The 20,510-nt window shown below is 38.6% G+C and overlaps 1 protein-coding gene across 1 annotated transcript in view; it reads right to left on the bottom strand.

The window, feature by feature from the left end:
* TRIM24 (tripartite motif containing 24) overlaps nt 1-20,510 on the bottom strand; it is a 55,001-nt gene that overhangs the window by 7,989 nt on the left and 26,502 nt on the right. Inside the window, exons 2-15 of the mRNA XM_063133343.1 lie at nt 19,981-20,099; nt 17,581-17,728; nt 15,126-15,258; nt 13,106-13,222; nt 10,453-10,567; nt 8,515-8,661; nt 7,868-7,985; nt 6,214-6,488; nt 5,621-5,788; nt 4,789-4,968; nt 4,027-4,162; nt 3,448-3,520; nt 1,390-1,558; nt 717-1,003 (exon numbers count right to left, since the gene is read on the bottom strand). Of these exons, the coding sequence (XP_062989413.1) occupies nt 717-1,003; nt 1,390-1,558; nt 3,448-3,520; nt 4,027-4,162; nt 4,789-4,968; nt 5,621-5,788; nt 6,214-6,488; nt 7,868-7,985; nt 8,515-8,661; nt 10,453-10,567; nt 13,106-13,222; nt 15,126-15,258; nt 17,581-17,728; nt 19,981-20,099 (2,185 nt within the window). The remainder of the gene's footprint in view (nt 1-716; nt 1,004-1,389; nt 1,559-3,447; nt 3,521-4,026; nt 4,163-4,788; nt 4,969-5,620; nt 5,789-6,213; nt 6,489-7,867; nt 7,986-8,514; nt 8,662-10,452; nt 10,568-13,105; nt 13,223-15,125; nt 15,259-17,580; nt 17,729-19,980; nt 20,100-20,510) is intronic.

Here is a 20,510-nt window from a genome sequence, read left to right as displayed (position 1 = left end):
TCTGCCAACAATTTCAATTTTAGATGCATGCTGAAAATGAGGTGTTTCCAAATTAGTTTTTCTTGATCAAATATATTCCTTGTTACCATTTTAGGTATGTATATGATGGAAATAGTATTTTTTAAGATTCATATAATATTTTATTGTGTTTGTGATCGTGGTTTTTTTTACTGTACACTACTTCATAATTTGTTTTGTTAAATGATATGTCAGTGCTATAAATAAATAAATAAGCAAGCAAGCAAGCAATCCTATGGACCCTAGAGAGCATCTGGCGGTAAGTGGGCACAGGTCAGTTTGAATTCCTGGATTTGAGGTTGGAGAGGAGTCCAAACTCCCCACCTCCTCACAGCCAGTGTGGAGGGAACCACATTGGTGACCTTGGAGAGGAGGGAAAGGGGCTGTTCTGTGGGGGGACGGGACTGGGAACTGAGGAGAGAAGCTATCCCCAGCTTTCCCCAACTTCCTTTCCTCCCCCTCAGCAGAGTCCTAACTAGTTGGGCAAAAACGCCCATCTAGCAAAAATGTAGATCAGGAGAACTGCGGAGGAGATGATCCTCTTTGCTCTTCCCAATTTGTACAGAATCCCCATCATCCTCTGAGTTCTTATGCTAACGGGAATCCCAATAGGATTGTGCCCTTAATGACCATAACCGTAACCATAAAATGACTATTTCAAAGAAAGTCTGAGTGCATTTCAGTCTTATAGATTTTACCTTGGAAAATTCCTGAGTGTGGGAACATGACATGAAAGGTGGAACACTTTAGGACATTTATCACAACACAAGAGCTCTCCTCCATTTTGACATACTGCACACCAGTCCTCATTTGGGTCGTCATCTTTCCTGCTGTCCCCAACATGAGGACCTCCTATCCACGGTGCCTTGCCATTGGATGGTTGGTCACCTGTACTGTCTGGTGCGTCAGTTCTCAAGACTGTTGCTTCAGAGGAGCGATTGCTGTTCAACAACATAGAAGTAAGCAAGGTTCTTCGAAATCTAGACTGCAGGAAAAACGGAAAAAATGTCTAGTTTGACAAAAACAGAACATTATTATTTTTATTTACATGTGCACACACATGCACACAGATATCTCCAAGGGCAATTATGATTTAGCCAACTGAATCAACTACTATAACTGGATGAACATATGGCTTTAGATAGAGGCTTTAACATTAAAAAAAAATTGAACATTTCGAACTTGAGTGTAAAGGACCAGATAGCTTGAATGCTACATGAGTTTCTAAAGATCAAAGTGAAGAGCTCAATTCTCACTAGATGTTTTTCTTTGTGGTTTGACCTAAGACACATCCTTAGGAATTTGGCCAATTTCCAAATAAACTGATAGCTATCCTCCCATACTCAGACTATTTTTTAGAGCTATAATTACATTTCGATTGCGGGATTCTTCATCTGTTTCTTGCTTCACTATTACGACTGGGAAATCATAGTTCTCACTTGGCATGCCAGATTCTTGTTTTATTCTGATAGGCTCCAACATAACCACAGGAACTCTTTGGGTTGAATCAGCACCTGATGGTCTGCTAGAGGAGCCTGAACTGTAAAAAGAAAGAAGCAGTTGGGGGAAAGGAGGTAAGAATAAACAAGATCAAAATGAAACCGTTGTGACATATTGGGCCTGTTCAGACAACATGCTAAGCCACGGTTAGGCTGTTAACCCTTTTGCAGCAAATGGTTAGTCAGCATATTTAAACCGTGGTTATGTAACCACTGTGGTTACAAATGGTTCACACAACACACTAAGTCATGGTGTACACCACACAATGAGCCATAATGTTTAGCTCAAAATGCTTAACCACCTTGGCTTAGCATGTCATCTGAACAAGATCATTCTGGATCATTTGAAGCAAAGCACAACGGCACTGCATTCAGATACTCTTATCTGATGAGGTTTGTGAGAATCAGATTGTGTTCTCATTTGTCTGTGTTTTACTGTTTAACGTTCGTGCTTCAGCAATGACTACTCATAAAAGCCTGATTCTTAAAAACTCTAAAAACAGTGCTTCAAGTAGGACGTTACAAAAATATATATTAAATGCTTCTTCATAAATTTCAATTTCAAAATTAAAGGGGGTTGAATGACTTCATTTGCAAGATATATGAGACATATAAGCAGGCTTCAGGGAATGTTTGGGTCCTGGGTAAAATGAGGCTCACAAAGACTTTGCCACTGCCTCCTCAGTAAAAGGTGTGTGCGCGTTTACACACAGGCCTAGGCATATATAAGCATCTAAACACTGGCGGTATCCTGAGTCAAGCATTTGGTTTTGCATTCTAAGATGATGCTGTGCTTGTTTTTTGGCCACACTTGCATCAAGGTAATTTGCATACATCAAATCAATTTGCTTTCAACTTCTCAAAATGATAAAATGTTATTACCCCCATAGTCTGTCAATATCTATTTTCCACTTTGCTTAGGTAAATCATATTTCCTGCTTTTTTCATTAGTATAAAGGAATAATCCCAGCATAGTTATATGTCCTAATTTGTTGGTGTTTATAGATCTGAAGTTTCCAATCAATATATTCTAATTCCCATTAATATGTCAGCACTTGGGATCTTTTTCCTGGAAACCCTCTCCATGCATACATTTCTCACTTAATCTCTTCAGTAGTAGAATTACTGAATTAGATTTGCAAAGCTCATTTTCAATTCAGAAGTTATTTGAGATTTAAATCCAGACAGGCAGTTGTTCACACAATCTGCTAAAGAAACCAATATGAGATAGCCCAATCCATACTGATACTCCATGATCTGTCATTTTTGTTCTTCTCTAGAAAACTACCTGGTTTTCTTACATGAAATATTGTCACTCATTAAAGAGGTACAAATTTCTCTTTATTCGCTTTGACAGAAATCTCATACTATTTATTTTCTTGGCCACTGTCCTGTATCACTTCTTCCATGACTGGAGTCTTTTTTGTACTTTATGGTGAATTATGCATACTTGGCCCTGTCAATTTATGTACCTTGGCTGCTAATTCATTTAGCGGAAACTAAGCCCAGCTACCTCATGTTCCTATATCAAGATACACACCTGTCAATACACAAGATAACAGCAGTTTTTTTTCCTCCTGGACAGTGAACTAAATTTATTGGGATAGTTTTTGAATGCATCTGTGCAGATCCAATGATTAATGAGGAATACAATAAAAACATAATCCCAAGAGAAGTAAGCACAAAATATTAAATGTATGTGAAGATTAATTCTATTGATAAAAATATTGCTATACTAAACCAGTGCAACTCAAAATTAACATTTTTTTGCCTCTCATGGCTATCACAGTAAGACAAAATGGTACAGGGATTTCACCTTCCAAAAGTATGAGTGTCTTGTCAGATCTCTATTGCCTGAGGAAAAACTTCTTAATTGGCTGATTGACAAACAGTATTTTCAGGAACTACCTTTCTAACAGAGCCTGCTTACCTGCCTCGGCTTCCAACACTAGAGGCACTGGGTGAGCGAATTGGAGGATGGACACCAGAAACAGTAACCAGCCCTAAATCATTATAGGGGGAAAAATCAGAAACAAGTAGTCTTGCCATAATTTTTTATTTATTATTATTTTATTATTAAGTTTCTGGTCCTTTGATCTAAAGTACAGTTTAACATCATTTGAATTCCCTCCCTGTAATCCTGCAGAAGTAGAAATCATGAAGAGCAAAATGATATTATGTACACTGAAACCACTGATCTCTACTTCACATACTCATTTACATCCACTCTCTTCTTGCTTTGCCTTATGATTAGAATTCTTTACTCCCTCACCTATGTCACACTGCCATGATCTCCTCTTTCATAAAATGTCTTCAAACCTCTCTTCTCTATGGCTTTCCTCTCCTTACAGACATCTGGCAACTAGCAAGAATGTATCTATACTAAATACACCCTTTTCATTCTATTATGTATTTTAATTATTGCTCCTCTTCTCAACCCTTATCCTTTTTGTTACATTTTAAGACTGTTAGTGCAATATTAGGAGCTATATAAATAACTAATGCCAACCTGAAAGGCCTGGAGATGGCACGGATGAATTTGGGGACTGGACAGTTTTGCGTGAAGGAGGCTTGGGTTGGCTCTGCTCCACAATTCCTTCTCTCCTCCCAATGCTTTCCAGTGAAATACTTCCTGAACATTCAATCTTAAAATAATGAGAGGAAGTAAGGTGGTTAGATAGGGGAGAATCAAGCTGTCACCGTTCATTAACCACTAGTCTTGAGACTTCGACAAGTAATACACAACAGTGTACTACTGATGGTAATACAGCATACATATATGCTCTAATTCCCCCAAATAGTCAAGTAGGAGTTTCTGTGCTGACCATACAGTGCTAAGCATTAAACATAGCTATTTGATTTCACAAATAATGCCAGTTTTACAGCTTCACAATTGCTCAACTCATGAATAATCTTTGCACAGCAAATAAGTAGGCTGGCTATAGCTAGCTTCAAAGCTCTGTTGGGAGACAACATATATAGAGAATCCACGCACTCAACAGGAAAAGTATTCATGCCCTGGCAAGGGAACAATTCTAGGCAAAAATATATACCCTGTCTGGGCTAACACAAACCCCATAAGTTTCCACACAAATAACTGTTGGGACATGACATATTAGGGAAGTGACATACTATTGCTTTCTGGACTGGACTGTTTTACAGATAAGTCGTCACGTTCCATATCTGCCAAGGCAACATGTTTTTCACAAAATGTAATAAGCCAAACATGTTTCATATCTTTGTGTGAAACATAGCACAATGCCCATCTTACATCAGGAAGAGAAGGTAGTGTATAGGAGCCACCCATTGCTGACGTCAAGTCAATCATCGGTGTAGCAAACGTCTTCCCATCGTATCCAGGAGGGTTATTAATGGTGGGACTGGGGGGTGTTGATGTTGTACTGCTGGCATTTGAGGGAGCAGCTGAAACATGTCCACTGTTGATTTGCCACTACAAAAGAACAACAACAATGTTAAGGGAAAATAGCTTACTAAATACATAGTAACAGAAAACAATAGCAACGAGCAGTGTGGATCTGGATTTATATAAATCTAGATCCACACTTGTATAAGTTTGTTATACTTTTGTTTAAAGAATAAGCTTGTCATAAGAAGGCTTTGTAGGCCTAAGATGACAGCACACAATTAGGAAAAAATAGGCCAATTTTAAGAATGAACGTCAATTGCTGAGTGAACACACACGTCCATAGCTAAATCATCATCATCGTCATCATCATGCATTTCTATACCACCCCATAGATGAAGCTCTCTAGGCAGTTTACAAAATTCACATCTGTTACAAAATTCACACCCTGGCCTTTGAGAAGAAGAGGAGATGCATATCTCCAGTTTTCATTTTATGTGAAAAGATAAAATACACTTAATAAGTGTGTTTCTTTTCCAGTACTGCTATTAATAGTTCTATGCAGAATAGTCTTCCCTCCTCACTGGTATATTTAAAACAGGTAGATTTGCTATAGTTGAGTATTTCTCATTCATATTTTACAGATTTATATTAAATACAAAAAGTAACCTGTTCACTTATCGTTTTAAGTTCTTGACCCTGGTAAGGATGGTGGTGGTTAATGATATCAAGAGTGTACCTGTTTAATAGCTTGCTGTGCCAAAAAAGCCATTTGCAGTGGATTGGGCCTTACAGCTGAGTGTGGTATATTCTGGTTTTGCGGAAACCTCATTGGCTGAGCCAGAGGAACTGAGCCATTGGATTTGAGGTTATGATTCTGAAAGTTAACCAAACGCGGAGGTGGCTGCTGGAAAGACAAAACAATCTATTTAGCTAGTTGTCCACTAGATAAGACAAGTCCTTCCCCAGATTTTCAGAGAACACACACACGTGAGTACACATGGGATTCACTCTCAACATAAAGCAATGTAGCCTGGTAACTCAACAGTTTCACAATCTGCTAAAACAGGAAAAGCTACATAGCAGTATGACAAGAGATCTCCTTAAGAAGTCTAGTAAGTTTCTATGAACTGGAGAGAGGGCACTGGATTCTTGGACAGATAAATAGAACAATGGTGATCATACAATATAATGTCACTGTAATGCTGTAAAATGCACAAACTGCTAATTCATAACAATGTCTTTAGATGCAACCCTATTGACTTCAGCTTTCCCTTTGAACAAAGTACAAGCAGCTGAGTGTCTTCTACTCTGGGACTTGCCCTAATTTACCTGAGGTGGTGGTGGTGGTGGTGGAGTCTGGTGCATGGGCCCTGCAATTCTAGGATTTGGGAGCCCCACAGGACCTGCCCTCCGTTGAGCCTGCTGCCTCTGAGCGAGGACCTGCTGCTGCATGTGCTGAAGTCGCAGTTGAGCTAAACTGATCTGTGTTGGGAACTTGGATAGTTGATTTGAAGGTAAGCCACTTTGTGGCTGTATGTTTGGTTCCATCACAGGGCTTTTAGGCATGTGTGGTGGGATCTCATTATCTTCAATTACCAAAGAACCTGGATAAAAATAATTATATTTACATGTTAAGTTTTTACTATTTATAACTTTCTTTTCTATTAGGTAATGTCCTCTGATAAAACTATACTTTCTGGCGTAAGTGTCACGGCCCAGTGTCTAGACTAAAAATCCTTCTGTTACTTTGGAACAAAGTTGTTTAGATATGTCTCAACCAACAAAAATATAGTCAGATATTGACCACATATTTACAAATTGACAATACCTCCTAATTTGGCATTTCAATAAACTCATGGCAACTTCACTATGACAAATTCCCTACACAAATGTCACTTTCATGTAGCTATTGAGATTACCTCAAAGTTAATATTAGCTAGCAGTTCTAGAAAACTGGGACTTCCCCAGTCTTAACTCCTAAAAATTCCCATAAAATTAAAACATACAAAAAAGGCTTAAACATACATATTTCAGGCTAATAAAATTAATTCCAAATTGTATCCTTGTTAAACAATTTCTTACTCAAAATTTTCAAATTAAACCTGCACATTTTTCTTATATGTCAACTTTTAGAGGTTTTGCCTTATAAAAACTTTGTACTCATTAATTGTTAAGTGAAAACTTTTAAGTACAATTTTTACCCTGAATATTAGTTTTATAGCTATCAGTTACCCAGAATTCTTTGTGAACCTGCTTGTATCGTTTTCTGTCTTCTTGTTATATCAATGGTGAATACATGTGCCCCCAATCCAAGCCAGTGTAGCTAATTGTGAGGGGTGATGGGAACTGCAGTCCAACAAAATACAGAGGGCCACATGCTCTCCATTTGTGTTTTATAAAAACTATTTTTATTTATTCATATTTCCAAATTCTTAATTATGCATCACATCATTAAACATTTTCAGTTTCTCTTCACTTGATATTTCATAAGAAAGATTTCTTGGCTTGCCATGATGATGGTGAGTTAGCATTTTCTAAGTAGTCTTCTTAGCTATTCTAATAAAGTTAAATTGCTTATTCTTTCAAAATCCATGATATATACACAGTTATGTGTGCCAAGCACATTTATCCAATATGTGCATATGCCAGCTGGGCTTTCCTGTCACATGCACTAATAGCAAAGAAGATGCGTGCAAACAAAACACACACAAAGAACAGACAATGCCCTGCATATGAGTGATATCTTTATGTTGGAATTAATCATGAGCAGAGGTAGAGATAGAAAGGAAAATAGAACGAAAATGGAACATACGTATCACTACTCTAAACAGGCTATTGGATTCTCAACAGAAGAATTCTCTCAGAATCCCCAGAACATTTCTTAAAATAAATCAATGACAACTGTTAATTCACATGGTAAACACATTTTGTAACATCAACCGTTTCCACTGCTAACAAAGTTTAAATGGGAAATGCATCATACCTAAATTGAAGATATTTTGAGCCCAGAAGCTAGGATCACAGTGAAACTGAATGGTGGTGTTAGACCCTGGTAAGGCATCACACCTTGCTCTAAGGAGGTATCGTAATCGATATGTAATCTAGAACGAATCAAGAATGTTGCATAAAAGTTAAAGTTTAAAGTTATTTCTGCAGGCAGTGAATACTATTACCTGGAAAAGCCTCTAAACACACAAAGGCTAAGATTTCCCACAAAAATATTTTAAAATAGTTTTACTAAATGAAAATATGGGATTCCCATTGATCAGAGTAAATTCTCCTAGCACAATATTTCATGAATTCACATGGTATATTCTCAGTATATTATATATTTTTGTGCGAATTCTGTTATTTGAAATATAAGGCTCCATACCACTTCCAGTAACCTAACAAAAATCATTTCAGACCTGTGCATTAGCTTAACAGATAAGTAAACTACTCTTCATGGCTTTTAGCATGTTCCCATAGTAGAACTATCAACAATAGTATCAAGTTTAGAGATTAGCATTCAGCTGACCCTGCTGTAATAGTTCTTCCTTTCCTGCTAAGAGCCATTTTTCTTACAGCATTGGCATTGTAATCAACCTGCCATGACTATGGCCATCCAAGGTAAGAGCTGTCTATCCTTACCAGGCGTTTGCTGTACAATAATGCTGTGCTACTACCACTGGAGACCGCCCATTTAGAAAAGTTCATAACATGTTCCAGTTGCTTAGAAAGACCTGCTACTTCCTGTTGTTGCTGTAGAAGCTTTACCCGGTGTTCCTTAGCTAGACACTGCAAGGGAGAAAAAGAGACAATCACAGGTTTATATATGCAAAAATACTCATATTCTGATCCTGTTGAGAAAAAAAGAGACAAACATATGTTTATATATACATAAATATATGTGTATTCATGTATATATAAAATGTTATTGTATTGCACTGTTTTCTTTTTGATGTATATTGTGGTGGTCTATGACTCTAAACAATCAAGTTACTACTAAGAGACAAAATCATGAGCTCTTTTGCTAATTCTTGCAGCAGATAAAGGCTCTAACCTGTCACTCTACTTGCATGCATCTTCAAGGGATCAGACACAAGAGAGCCTTGTGCCTTTCATATAATATTAAAATTCAAACCTTCTTCTTACTATGACTTGTTAGTACTTAGGCAGCCTTTGACAATTATTCCCTTTCTGCTTTGTAATAAAATTGAAGTGATTGACTTGGGTAACAATTATACAACATGCACAAAGAAAATTATGTGGATAGCAATCAAATATAAGAAATTGAACGAGGACATTTCTTCCTCCATAATTAAGATTAAAATTTGGAGTTCAGCTTCTGATGCTCATTTATCATGACTGAGGTTGGTTTTTTTTGGGGGGGGGGGATGACACATAAAGCTGAGTATCAAACATATAGATTTATGACCAAAGACCAATACACTGAAAAATAACATTCCTTAATAATTTTAAAAAAAGTCCAGGAAAATGGGGAGATATGGTAGAAGTGACCGTTTGACTGATCGATACACTTTGAAAGAACACTTCCCAAGGTAACAAGGTGTCTTAAACTCCTGACAGCAGAATACTACATTATAGGAGTGGGCCTCTTCAAATGTTATTTCATCCCATTGGTTTCTACCTGGGGTGTGATCAGGAATAGGACCTGAAGTTGAGTATCCCTCCCCGGGGAAAGTAAAAAAATATGCATTTTATCTTACATTATATTTTGTTTAAACAGACAGGGGATGATGTCCTGCTTCACATACTGCCTTTAACTACAGTGATAGAGGCAGTGGAGGGAACATGGAAGCTTGAAGACTAATCCCAACCCTATTTAGGGAAGAATGTTAAGTGCGAGCAGCATCTGAACAACGCTAGTGTTCCAGATGAAGTGCTAACAATTTCATATATTAACAGACTCTTCAAATGCTGATCCTTATGTAGCCAAAATGGTACCATCCATGTACGAGAAGAAGGTATCAGCAGGCTTGGGAGAAACTCAAGGTTGGGAGAAGTACTAAAACCAAATAAAAATTAGGGAAAAAGAATGCTAGGAGTCTGTTGAGAGAAGCATGATTAATAGCAGAAAACCAGGAAGAGAGGGGAACAGAATGGAGTAACCAGAAAAAGTTAATGACTGGCTGGATCAACAGGAGCATTCAATACTGCAAAATTTTGTTGCAGGTCCCACATGTTTTTAATGTAAACGTCAATTTATCCAAAATAATTGCATGCCTAGTCTGAAAGGGTGTTTGCGTGCTTACTACTCAAAGTTGCACACAGGAAATAATAACACATTTGAAACAAAATGCCTCCCATGTGGTATAATGTTCTAAGTTGATGGAAGTCAAAAGAAAAATGTTATTAAAATTATATCAATTTTTGGATAGTTTCATCCATGGTTTGAAATCTTTCAAAAGTTAAAACTGTTGTTTTGTAAATGCTAAGTGCTTTAAAGAACTTACTAAAGTAAGTTCAAATGTATTTAGCAGTACATATTACCCAAGACTGTCAGGAAAATTATGTGCAATACCTCAGAGAGGGTCTAACATTGTCCCTCAGGAGATTAAAATTTACCTCAAGTTGATGCAGTAGAGCTTTCCCTTTTTTGTTTATTTCTACCATCAATGTGAAAATAGCAACTTTAATGTCTTGTTCCACCAACTTTTGATTTCGATTCACTTCATGGATTCTATAAAATGTGAAAAATGTAGAAATGCTATTTAATGTATTCAACATGAAGAACTGGCAAAACAACTTGTTCCAAAAACAATGGACACAATCCAACAAAGCTTAGTCATGAGTAATCCCATTAAAATCAATGGGAACAAGACAGCCACAACTTAACTTCACTGATTTCAACGGGATTTTGTTGTGAGCAACTTTTGATGAATTATGCACATTAGTTGCTTGAGTCTTTGGAAAAGCATTAGAAACCAACTCTAACATTAAATTTAACAATACGAAAAAAGTTTAAATCTCCATCAATAGAAAAAATTGACTGCACTAACTCAAGATTAGGGTCAAATGTACCCCAAGAAAGCCATATAAATTAAATAGCTGGTGGGATTTATTAATTGCGACACTATTTGCATTTTTTTTTTAAAAAAATCATGCATTTATTATAGTAAAACAAAATAGTTACACCTAAGACATAGGGGTCAACAATTCCTCAGAATGCAAAGTACAAAACCCTCTACAAACAGTATATCAGGTCTAACTGACCCTCATTGTTTTTAAACGAAGAAAAACACATTGTGCCAATATCATACAAATAACGTAATTATAACAGTTGCACGAGTATAACTGTACAATAATCAAGATGACAACAATTTTTCACAACGAGAGCACAACCAACCTGAACAACCTACAAAGAATATTTCACAACTGCTTGAGTAGGACAGTAAAAACAGTAGCAGGAAGCAATTGGTTGCTGTGATTTTCTGTCATTGTGTCAACCACAGAGTTGACACGTTCCTCTTTCCTTGGTGCCAGCAACCTATCAGCTTTGAGACTGCCTCTTTTGATGCCCCAGGCAAGCTGGTTATGTGTGCAGACTCAACTAACAATTTGATCAACACTAGACCCTGGTCTAGTAGGAAATGAGAGTTTTGGGATGTTCACCCATTATGGGTTACTTGGCTTCCAAACAATGTACATATTTAAAAAGCCAATGTCCATTGTACTTGAAAAACAGCATTGACCATTGTTTGTATTTATATTTAGTGTAAGCTGCTCATATGAAATTGACAGTACAGGATCTAGGCTATCTGTAAACATGATGGGTTAATATTAAGACCTTTAGGCTTTACTGATGGAAGTGAAATACACCCCCCCCCGTCCCCAAAAAAGTTTCACTTCTGTGTTACCAGTAGGCCAAAGAATAAAATCACTCTTGTTCCATCTGTTCTTTTGGGTTGGTTCACACAATCATTTACAGCTCCAATGGTTTAAATAACCATGGTGGTTTAAATAAGCCACTGTGGTTTGCGGCACATGCCGGGTGCCCATTCCATAACCCAACTCCTTTAGTAGGTGGTGTGTCGTCTGAATCTGGTGAAGGTGGGTTGATGCCATGGTTAACGAACTATACAGAACCCATGGGCTGTTTTAGGGTTGTGGGTGGTTTGTTAATTGCCCCAACAATCTATGCTCACCGAGTTTGGACAAGACAATAACCTACCAGTGGGGGATGGACTATGTAATGGACATCCAGCACATGCCACAAATCACAGTGGCTTATTTAAGCCACCAGGGCTGAAAATGGTCATGCAAACTAGATCTCTACCTACACCTGGAATCCTCCCTCTCAATGACCGGGTTCACATGAGCACTGCAGCCTATGGTGGCTTATTTAACCCACTGTGGGTTGTGGTGTGTGTCACTGGCTCTTTTGAATATTCAAGCTGCAGTGGGTGGGCATTGTTGCTTATTATGTTGTGAGAATCTGACAAGGGTTAAACAATCCTCGCATAAACCTTCTAAGTATTTTGTAACATACTGTGCGTTTTTATCATTCTAAATTTGAGCAAACCATTGTTTGCATTTCCTGCTCAATACCAGTTAGGATGGCTATATAATATATTATTGCCAGTAATGGAGGCAGTATGATTTTAAATAACAGTTGCTGGGCAACACAGGAGGGAGGGTGCTATTGTACTCATGTTCTCCTCATGATGTAAATACATTACTCCAATTCACATTTGATGTGAACTGTCCTCAAATCATCTTTTGTTTGGGATGTAGAACCTCTTCCATCCTGAGGGCTGAATTCCATTTCGGAGAACCTGCCCCTCCTACCCGGGGTGTGTGTGTGGTGGCATTCCAATGGTGGGTGAGGCCAAAAGGGAAACAACAAAAATGCCAGTATGTTTTAGCTTAAAGCTCTTGCTGGAAAATGATCAGGGGGCAAGAGAAAAGGGGAGGGGCCAGGGGAAGGGGCATTGGAGAGCCAGATTTGACCTCAAGTCTAAGTTTCTGCACCCTTGTCTTACAGTGATTCTGCTAAGCTTACGTTCTTATGCACCTTTATGCTTCTATGCTGTTGTATTGTATAGAATAGTTACAAAAGTCATGAAAGCAAATTAAACCAATTATGGAAATATTTGGGGAGGGGGGAATCTCACCTTCTGGAAACCCACAACATGGGAAAGATAATCTATTTACTAAATCCAGCCTAGAAATACATCATATTAAGTTTATTTTTTCTATCATAGAGTAAGATACATACCTATTCTGAATCTGCTCTCCTGTATATTTTATATATTTGCTTTTCTCCATCAGCTTTGTAATAAGTGTGTCAATTATCACTTTTTGATTTTGAAAGGCTTCTTCTATAAACTGGTACCTGCAATAATACAAAAATATACCATGTATGTAGTTAATAGAAGTATTTCACATCTAGATTTACTAAGACATACAGGGAAACAATAACTAAAGAAAAAAAGAGCTAAAGGGGACTACAAGAGAATACCCTGTGCTAGAAATTTTTGATGTGAGATTATCTGCAGAGCTGAGGGGCAGCACCTTCTGGCCTCGTCTATCAGAAAGGGGATCATGAGTCACTGGGAGGTTACACCTTCTGCCCCTTAGGTAGAACGTCATGTAAAAGGGGAGACCAACATGGCCCCATACATCAGCCAGAGAACGAAGAGCAGCAGGAAGCGTGCTTCATTCTTTCCTTCAGGAAAAAAACACCTATTTGAACTGAGATTGAACTAGCCCCATTCATTATTCAGAGAAGGAACTTCTACTCCAATGCTGGCATTCCTCTTCCTTCTCCATTGCGAACCTATGGGCAGGGTTTGTCTTACATTTCAATAGAATATTTTAGGTGCTTTACAGAGCAATCCTGCTGTTAGGTGCAGAGAACTCAGATGCTGGAGCCTCCAAAGAATCCAAAACCCTGTAGGGCTCATGGAGAGGCCACCAGTGAGGGAGGAAGCAGCAGCCAGGCACCTCTCCACCGTGCCTGGGTCCAGCTCCAGCTGAGAGCCCCCTCCCTCCTGCTACCAACTGTCTTTGGAGAAGCCACCAGTGAGGGAGGAAGCAGCAGCCAGGCACCTCTCCACCATGCCTGGATCCAGCTCCAGCTGAGAGCCCCCTCCCTCCTGCTACCAACTGTCTCTGCAGAGGCCACCAGTGAGGGAGGAAGCAGCAGCCAGGCACCTCTCCACCGTGCCTGGGTCCAGCTCCAGCTGAGAGCCCCCTCCCTCCTGCTGTCAACTGTAACTGCTGAACTTTGCAACTAAGATTGTAGTGCCTGAATTTGCTTTCCTTTCCCCACTCCTCCTCCTCCTCCCTCCCAATCCCCTTTCCTTTTGTGTCATGTCTTTTAGATTGTAAGCCTGTGGGCAGGGACTGTCAAGAAATACTTTTGTAAGCCACCGTGAGAGCCTTTTTTGGCTGAATGGCGGCATAAAAATCCTTAAATAAATAAATAAATAAAAAATGTTGGCAGGACAGAAGTGAGGGAGGACTGTAATTTATGTTTCTCTCTCCAGGCTAGATCTGCAACTAGCACAGGGGCATGACTAAGGACTAGAAGGGCTCCTGGAAGCTCCCTGACACTCCTGCCCCAGTAGGCTTTCTTTCTCCCCTTTTTGATGTCAGAGAAGAACTGGCCCTGGAAGTTTCCAAAGTGGATGGAAGAGGATTCTAAGGTTGAATATTCCACTTTTCTCTCACTCTCTGCCATATGAGGGGGAGAACCGACATTTCCTATGGCCCTTGGGATACTTTCTTAGGGACTATAGGATTGCAATGCTGCAAATGATCATGATATTAATCTAACATTTGTAGGGCATGATGTACGCAAGAGGTGATACAATACTGCACAGTAAAGCATTTGACTCCTGAAATTGTCTGGCCTATTGTCATAACCTAGTTGAAGGTTAACTTGCAAAACCTCCAACACTTTCCGCTTTTAGATGGTTCATAACACCCACACCCATGCATATGTAAAAGGGGGAAACTAAAGTGGTAAAGATATAAACGTAATAATAATCTTATAGGAAGTCATGTTATGTCAAATACTATAAAAATCTTGCTGTGTGTCATAACAGTCAGAAAAAGAAGATCACACTACTTTGAGAAAGTGCAGTGGTTTACCATTATCCTTTACCAGGTAGCCTAATAGTTGAAAATTCAAGGTATGGAGCTAGAAGTTATTTATATATTTGTAATAAATTATAATCTGCCCTTCTTATAGTTTGGCCTTCATTTTAGTTACTTGCAGTTTATTTTAATACCTGTGTTCTTTGTGCTCCAGCAACTGGCAATCCCGACATGTCAATTTGTCACAAGTTTCACAATAGAGTTTTAGCTGCTCCTTCTTGTGATAAGGGCAGAACACAGGCCGCTGACTAGTTACCCCAACAGCTTCTGTAAAATAAGGAAAAGCATTTTTTATTGGCTGGGACCTGAACTTTGAACAGCTATATATTACTGTCCTTTTTTTAAAGCCTGGAAACAAGAAAGAGGTTCCTTTCCCCTGCCCCATGCAAACTCCCCCTTAGCAAGGGTGGGAACTTCAGGCCCATGGACTAAATCCAGTCTTCTGTTATCTTTGAAATTCATTTATTTATTACATTTATATACTGCCCCATAGCAGAAGCTCTCTGGGCAGTTTAGGGGTTCCACAGGCACTAGGTTGCAGGGAAGTTGGGGTGGCTATGCACAGCTTCTGCTCAAGATGCAACCCACCACACAGGCAACCCACTCATTAAGAGCACATTCAGACAGACTTCTGACACAAGAATTCAGGGTAGCACACCATGCATGTAACATTTATTCAAAAGAAATCCAGTTAAACATTCCTATAGGTCAGCAACCACAAGCAAGCCTCAAGTTCCCTAGTAAAGCAAACTCTCAATCAATTCTTACACATTCACACACTGCAAGGGGTGGCCAAACCCCTAAACCATACAGCTAGATTGGGACTGGGAAGAAGCAGGTTTACGTGCAAGCAGAAGAAATCCCTCTTCACTTTCACTTAGGGCTGACCAGCTTTTATAGTCTCTGTCCCTTAGTCCAGCCCTGCTTCACCCTTCACCTGGGCACTCCTTTTTGGGGGGCAACACCCCTGCACTAGTCCCAATGCCTAGTTAGTCTTATCGGCTTTGGCAATCCTGGTCAGGCTTCCATCTGGACATCTGCCCTTGCATCAGCCAGCCTGGATCAACCAGTGAATTCTGCTGAGTCAAAGGGCATCTAGGGACTTCTTATCTCTGATGCATAAACATTGCTCTGCAATGTTGGTTTGCTTCTCCTTGCTTTGTTAATTTCTCTCTCACTTCTAATTTGACATTAGCTTGTAAAGTGCAATACCAGAGTGTTAATCAAGCATGCCTGTCGAGCAGGAGGGGAGAACCTTTTCAGAGACACTTGTGGGGGCTGTATTCCAGTTGTGGGTGGATCCAAAATACCAGTATATTATATCTTAAAGCCCTAACTGCCAGTAACTAAGCCTTGGCAGAGGCAATTCAACCTTTCAGAATAAGGAAAAACTCTACAAAACTTGGGAAAGCACTAAATGATTGATGTTGTTTAACCCTCAAATAGCCCCTGCCACCAGAGTTCAGATGACACAAGTCATGTCCAGGCCCTGAATAGGCAACCTTGCCTTTGCTTAAATAAGCTATGGTGGGCTGCGGTGATTGTGTGAACCAGATCAGCTTGCTGTCCACATTCAGAAATAATGCTTATTACATCTTTGCATACTGTTAACTCGTAGAATAAAATTAATGTTTGATTTCATACAGTGTTTTCTTTCACCTTTACTTGGAGCTGAATATCTGTGTCTCAAGAAGAAATAAAGATAAAAAAGCACATTTGATATCTTTTAAAGCATAAAACCTGAAATAAATTGCTATTACTGAAAAGCTAATTCCAAATCAGAATACCATTTTCTCAAACCAAAAATAGCTATAATTTATAAAAATATTTCTCTCATTCTCTCAAACAATTCCATTATTTCAACAGGCAGATAGCAAAGAAGCCAAGCAGAAGTACAAAGGAACATATATTTTTGCTTTGTAGCAACAAGAGAATAGTTAAAATAAGGGTATGCTTGCACAGGAACTTCCAGTCCTTCAATTTCAGTGCTAAAGTTACAAGTCAAGTAACTTTAAGTCAATAAATGTTTCAAACACTATTCCTCCACTCACTCATACTAGATATTTTTCTTAATTTTTAATCCTCTGTGAGGATCATGAAGGTGAATACCTCAGTAACAATACTTTAAAATGTAGGACTGTAGGAAGAGCCCTACTAGGTCAAAGTAAGGTCCATTGTGAGTCCTTTTCCAAATAGTGGCCAGCCAGATACTTCTGGGAAGACTACAAGCAAAGCATGAAATCCTTTACTAGGAACGTAACTGCACTTAATGAGAAACTATGGTTGCAAACTTATGTGTATTTACATCAGAGCAAGTCCCATTGAACTCAACTGGACATACATCTAAATAGATGTACATAAAACTGGGTAACACATGACCATGGGATGAGATAAAAACATATTAGTGGTCTCCCTGTTGGGATTTGCTGTACCAAACAAAGCGTAAGTGAATACTGCTGATGCAGGCAGTTAATCCTGAAGTGAATTTAGATAATTAAAAGAAATAAAATCAAGGCATATCTATAAAGAGAAGTGAGCTTGAACACAATATCTTTAGCAGTTTTGAGCAGTAAGTGGAAGAAACATTACCTGGAGATACTTCCTCTTTCTGTCTGACTGTATGGTCCTTTGTGAATTTCACTCTCTGATGAGCTCTTATGCAGGTCTTGCATAACCATTCAACGCACTCCACACAAAACCCATTGGCTTCTGCATTGTCTTCACAGCTTGTACAAACCTGACAAGGAACAGAAACGTGCCTACTGAAATAAACCAGCATTTTCACATCCAATGGCATCATTGTAAGTAGCAATGGGAATCAGGCAAAGAACAGAAATGTGCATGCTTGTTTCAAAATTTTCATCCATACACATATATTGCAATTTTCTCTTTGAAATGAATGCAATCTCGATGGCAATACAGAACAACATTGGAAACAAATTAAAATGCACAAAGCAACTACTGATAGGGATGTCTGTCACTGGGAATCCAGCTCTGTTTGGGCTCACCGGATTTCCACAGCATAACTGGCTCGGCTTAGAGATTTGTGCAAATTACACCTGCAAGCTTCTAAATACTGGCTACTTGAAGGATTTGAACAGTTGTCCAATCAACTATACTAGATTTTTTAAAGATCAAACAATTAATTATTCAGGTTGCTGGTTAGCTCATTTTATTATGTTGAGAAAAAAAAGGAGAAAAAGTACCACTAAGCGGTCACGGTGTGAGAAGAGAGACTGGCTCTGGTGCTGTGAAGGATGATAAATCTTTAATGGTATTTATCGAAAGATAAGACTTTTATTTAAGTTTTGAGGTTTTTTTAAATAAATGTCCTATCTTTTGATAAATACCATTAAAGATTCATCATCCTTCACAGCACCAGTGCCAGTCTCTCTTCTCACATAGCTAATTTTATTAGCCATATGGACCTGATAATTTTAAATGGGAATCAACAGTGGTATGGTGGATTATGTGACAGTAACAGATTTAGTGTTTGATTTTTTTATAAAATGTTTCAATGGAGGATTGGCTTGATAGAGACATTTCTCATTAATTACTAATTTCACTACCCCTCCCATTTAACTTTAAATCAGTGTTATTATAAATTACGAATTTATAGTGTATACATTATGAATGTATAAGAATCGAAAGGAACTCAAGAATCAAATGAAACTCAAAATTAGATGTGGAAATGTCATTCTTACTTAATTCATCTGAGTATCTGTTTCTGAAGTCAGTAATAATGGCTCCAGATAGGGGGAAAAGAATCATTCAAACATTTGATTGTTTAATTTCTGTACTTCAGAAGAATATTACTACTGATAGTACGCTATCAAAGAAGGGCTCAGTTTTTCAAATATCCGGTGGTTTGATCAGGAATGTGCCCTTGTGAAACAACAACTGAGTAATGTCTATCAACAGTATAAAAACATAATAGCTTTAATCTTACTAGATCCCTAATTGCTCATAGGAAACAACTGATGAGACTGCTTCTTCTAACAAAGACAGAGGGAGAGCAATCCTATGGTCCCAAGGAGAGAGTACCAGAGTACATAAGGTTATTTGGAGTCCCCTCTCCAAGGCTGTAGACACACCTATGATCTTGGAAGGGGGTCTCCGGAATCTGATCCATCCCCCACCCTCCCTGTAGCGGCCACGTTAAAAACCATGCTGGCTACTTCCAGGTCACAAAAATGGCCTCAGAAAAATGTGAAGGGGTGAGAAGGGTGGAGAGGCCAGGATACAAGGTCTCCTATGGACCATCTACAGGCTGAATTCTGCCCCTGCCAGCATGCTTTCTCTAGATGGGTTCAGAGACCCGTCTAGAGGGGGGAAAAAAACCCATGGAGGATGGAAAAACAAAGATCACCTCCAGCATTCTTCCAGCTTCCATGAATACATGGAAACTTCCAACTCTGGAGGGAGCAAGAAATCTAGAACTTTCTGGCAAAGAGCTCTTAGTGGATTGAGAAGCTCTTCTGGAATTCCCAACTATTGCATTCTTTCACGTGTTTTGGAACAACATCTGTAAGATACATACATACCTGTCCCAGGCATCCTTAGAAGGAAAAAAATCCCCTTTCTCTTATTTTTCCATACCAAATGTAAACTGAAGAGAAACAGTAAGTGGGCAGGCCACCTTCCTTTTCCATATCCAACACATGCAATTTAAGCCCTTACTTAATTGCTTGTTAAATTGGAAAATAATTCAATATTTTTATAAGAATATTCTAATCAATATGTATTCTCATATTGCAATATTTACTATTCTGTGTTCTATACATTTTTGTTGATACTTGTAATTCTTATACCTCCAGAATTTTAAAGTAAGAAACAAATCCTTTTCTCATCATCCTGTACTTTCACAAATGCCAACTACAAAACTATATGACTGCAAGAACATTTTTCTTCCATCCTCAGTATAAGCTAGTCAACAGAAGGCCTTACAGTTGGCAGCTTAGAGAATCTAAAAAGCACCCCAACACTCACCTGGTTTGACTTCTCCACTGTACTACTGGGAACCTCAGTAGTGTCCTTCACAAAGATGTTATCGATAATATGTCTCTCAGCACATTCCTGACCACAAATTGGGCAACGAACAACACCAACTGATGAGAAATAAATAGGATAAATTAATACGCTTACAAATCAAAGTTCGTCAATTTTTCAAAGAGCTTCCTGTTTTCTAATAGCAAGCAATACATTTCTCTCTTCACTCACTTCATTACTATGCTAAGCCACCCACCCACCCAAGGTAAAGTCTAACTGGGATTTTGTTTTATAGTGGGAGATTCCTGACAGCAAAATTATGACCAAGTGGGAGACAGCCAGTTGGCTACCAAAAGATAACATGTACAAATGTAGTTCTTCAACAACTGGATCCACAATTCTGAAATTCCAACTGTGACTAAGGAATGATGATTAAAAAAAATAGTCAGAAAAAGTGATAACAGTTGGTAGAAAATATTAGTAAGAATAATATACTACTAGTAAGAATATTATTAGTGATAAGCTTACCA

Source organism: Elgaria multicarinata, chromosome 9 (assembly GCF_023053635.1).
Source record: "Elgaria multicarinata webbii isolate HBS135686 ecotype San Diego chromosome 9, rElgMul1.1.pri, whole genome shotgun sequence".
In the NCBI taxonomy this organism is placed as follows: domain Eukaryota; kingdom Metazoa; phylum Chordata; class Lepidosauria; order Squamata; family Anguidae; genus Elgaria; species Elgaria multicarinata.
This window is presented reverse-complemented; position numbering and strand designations above follow the sequence as displayed.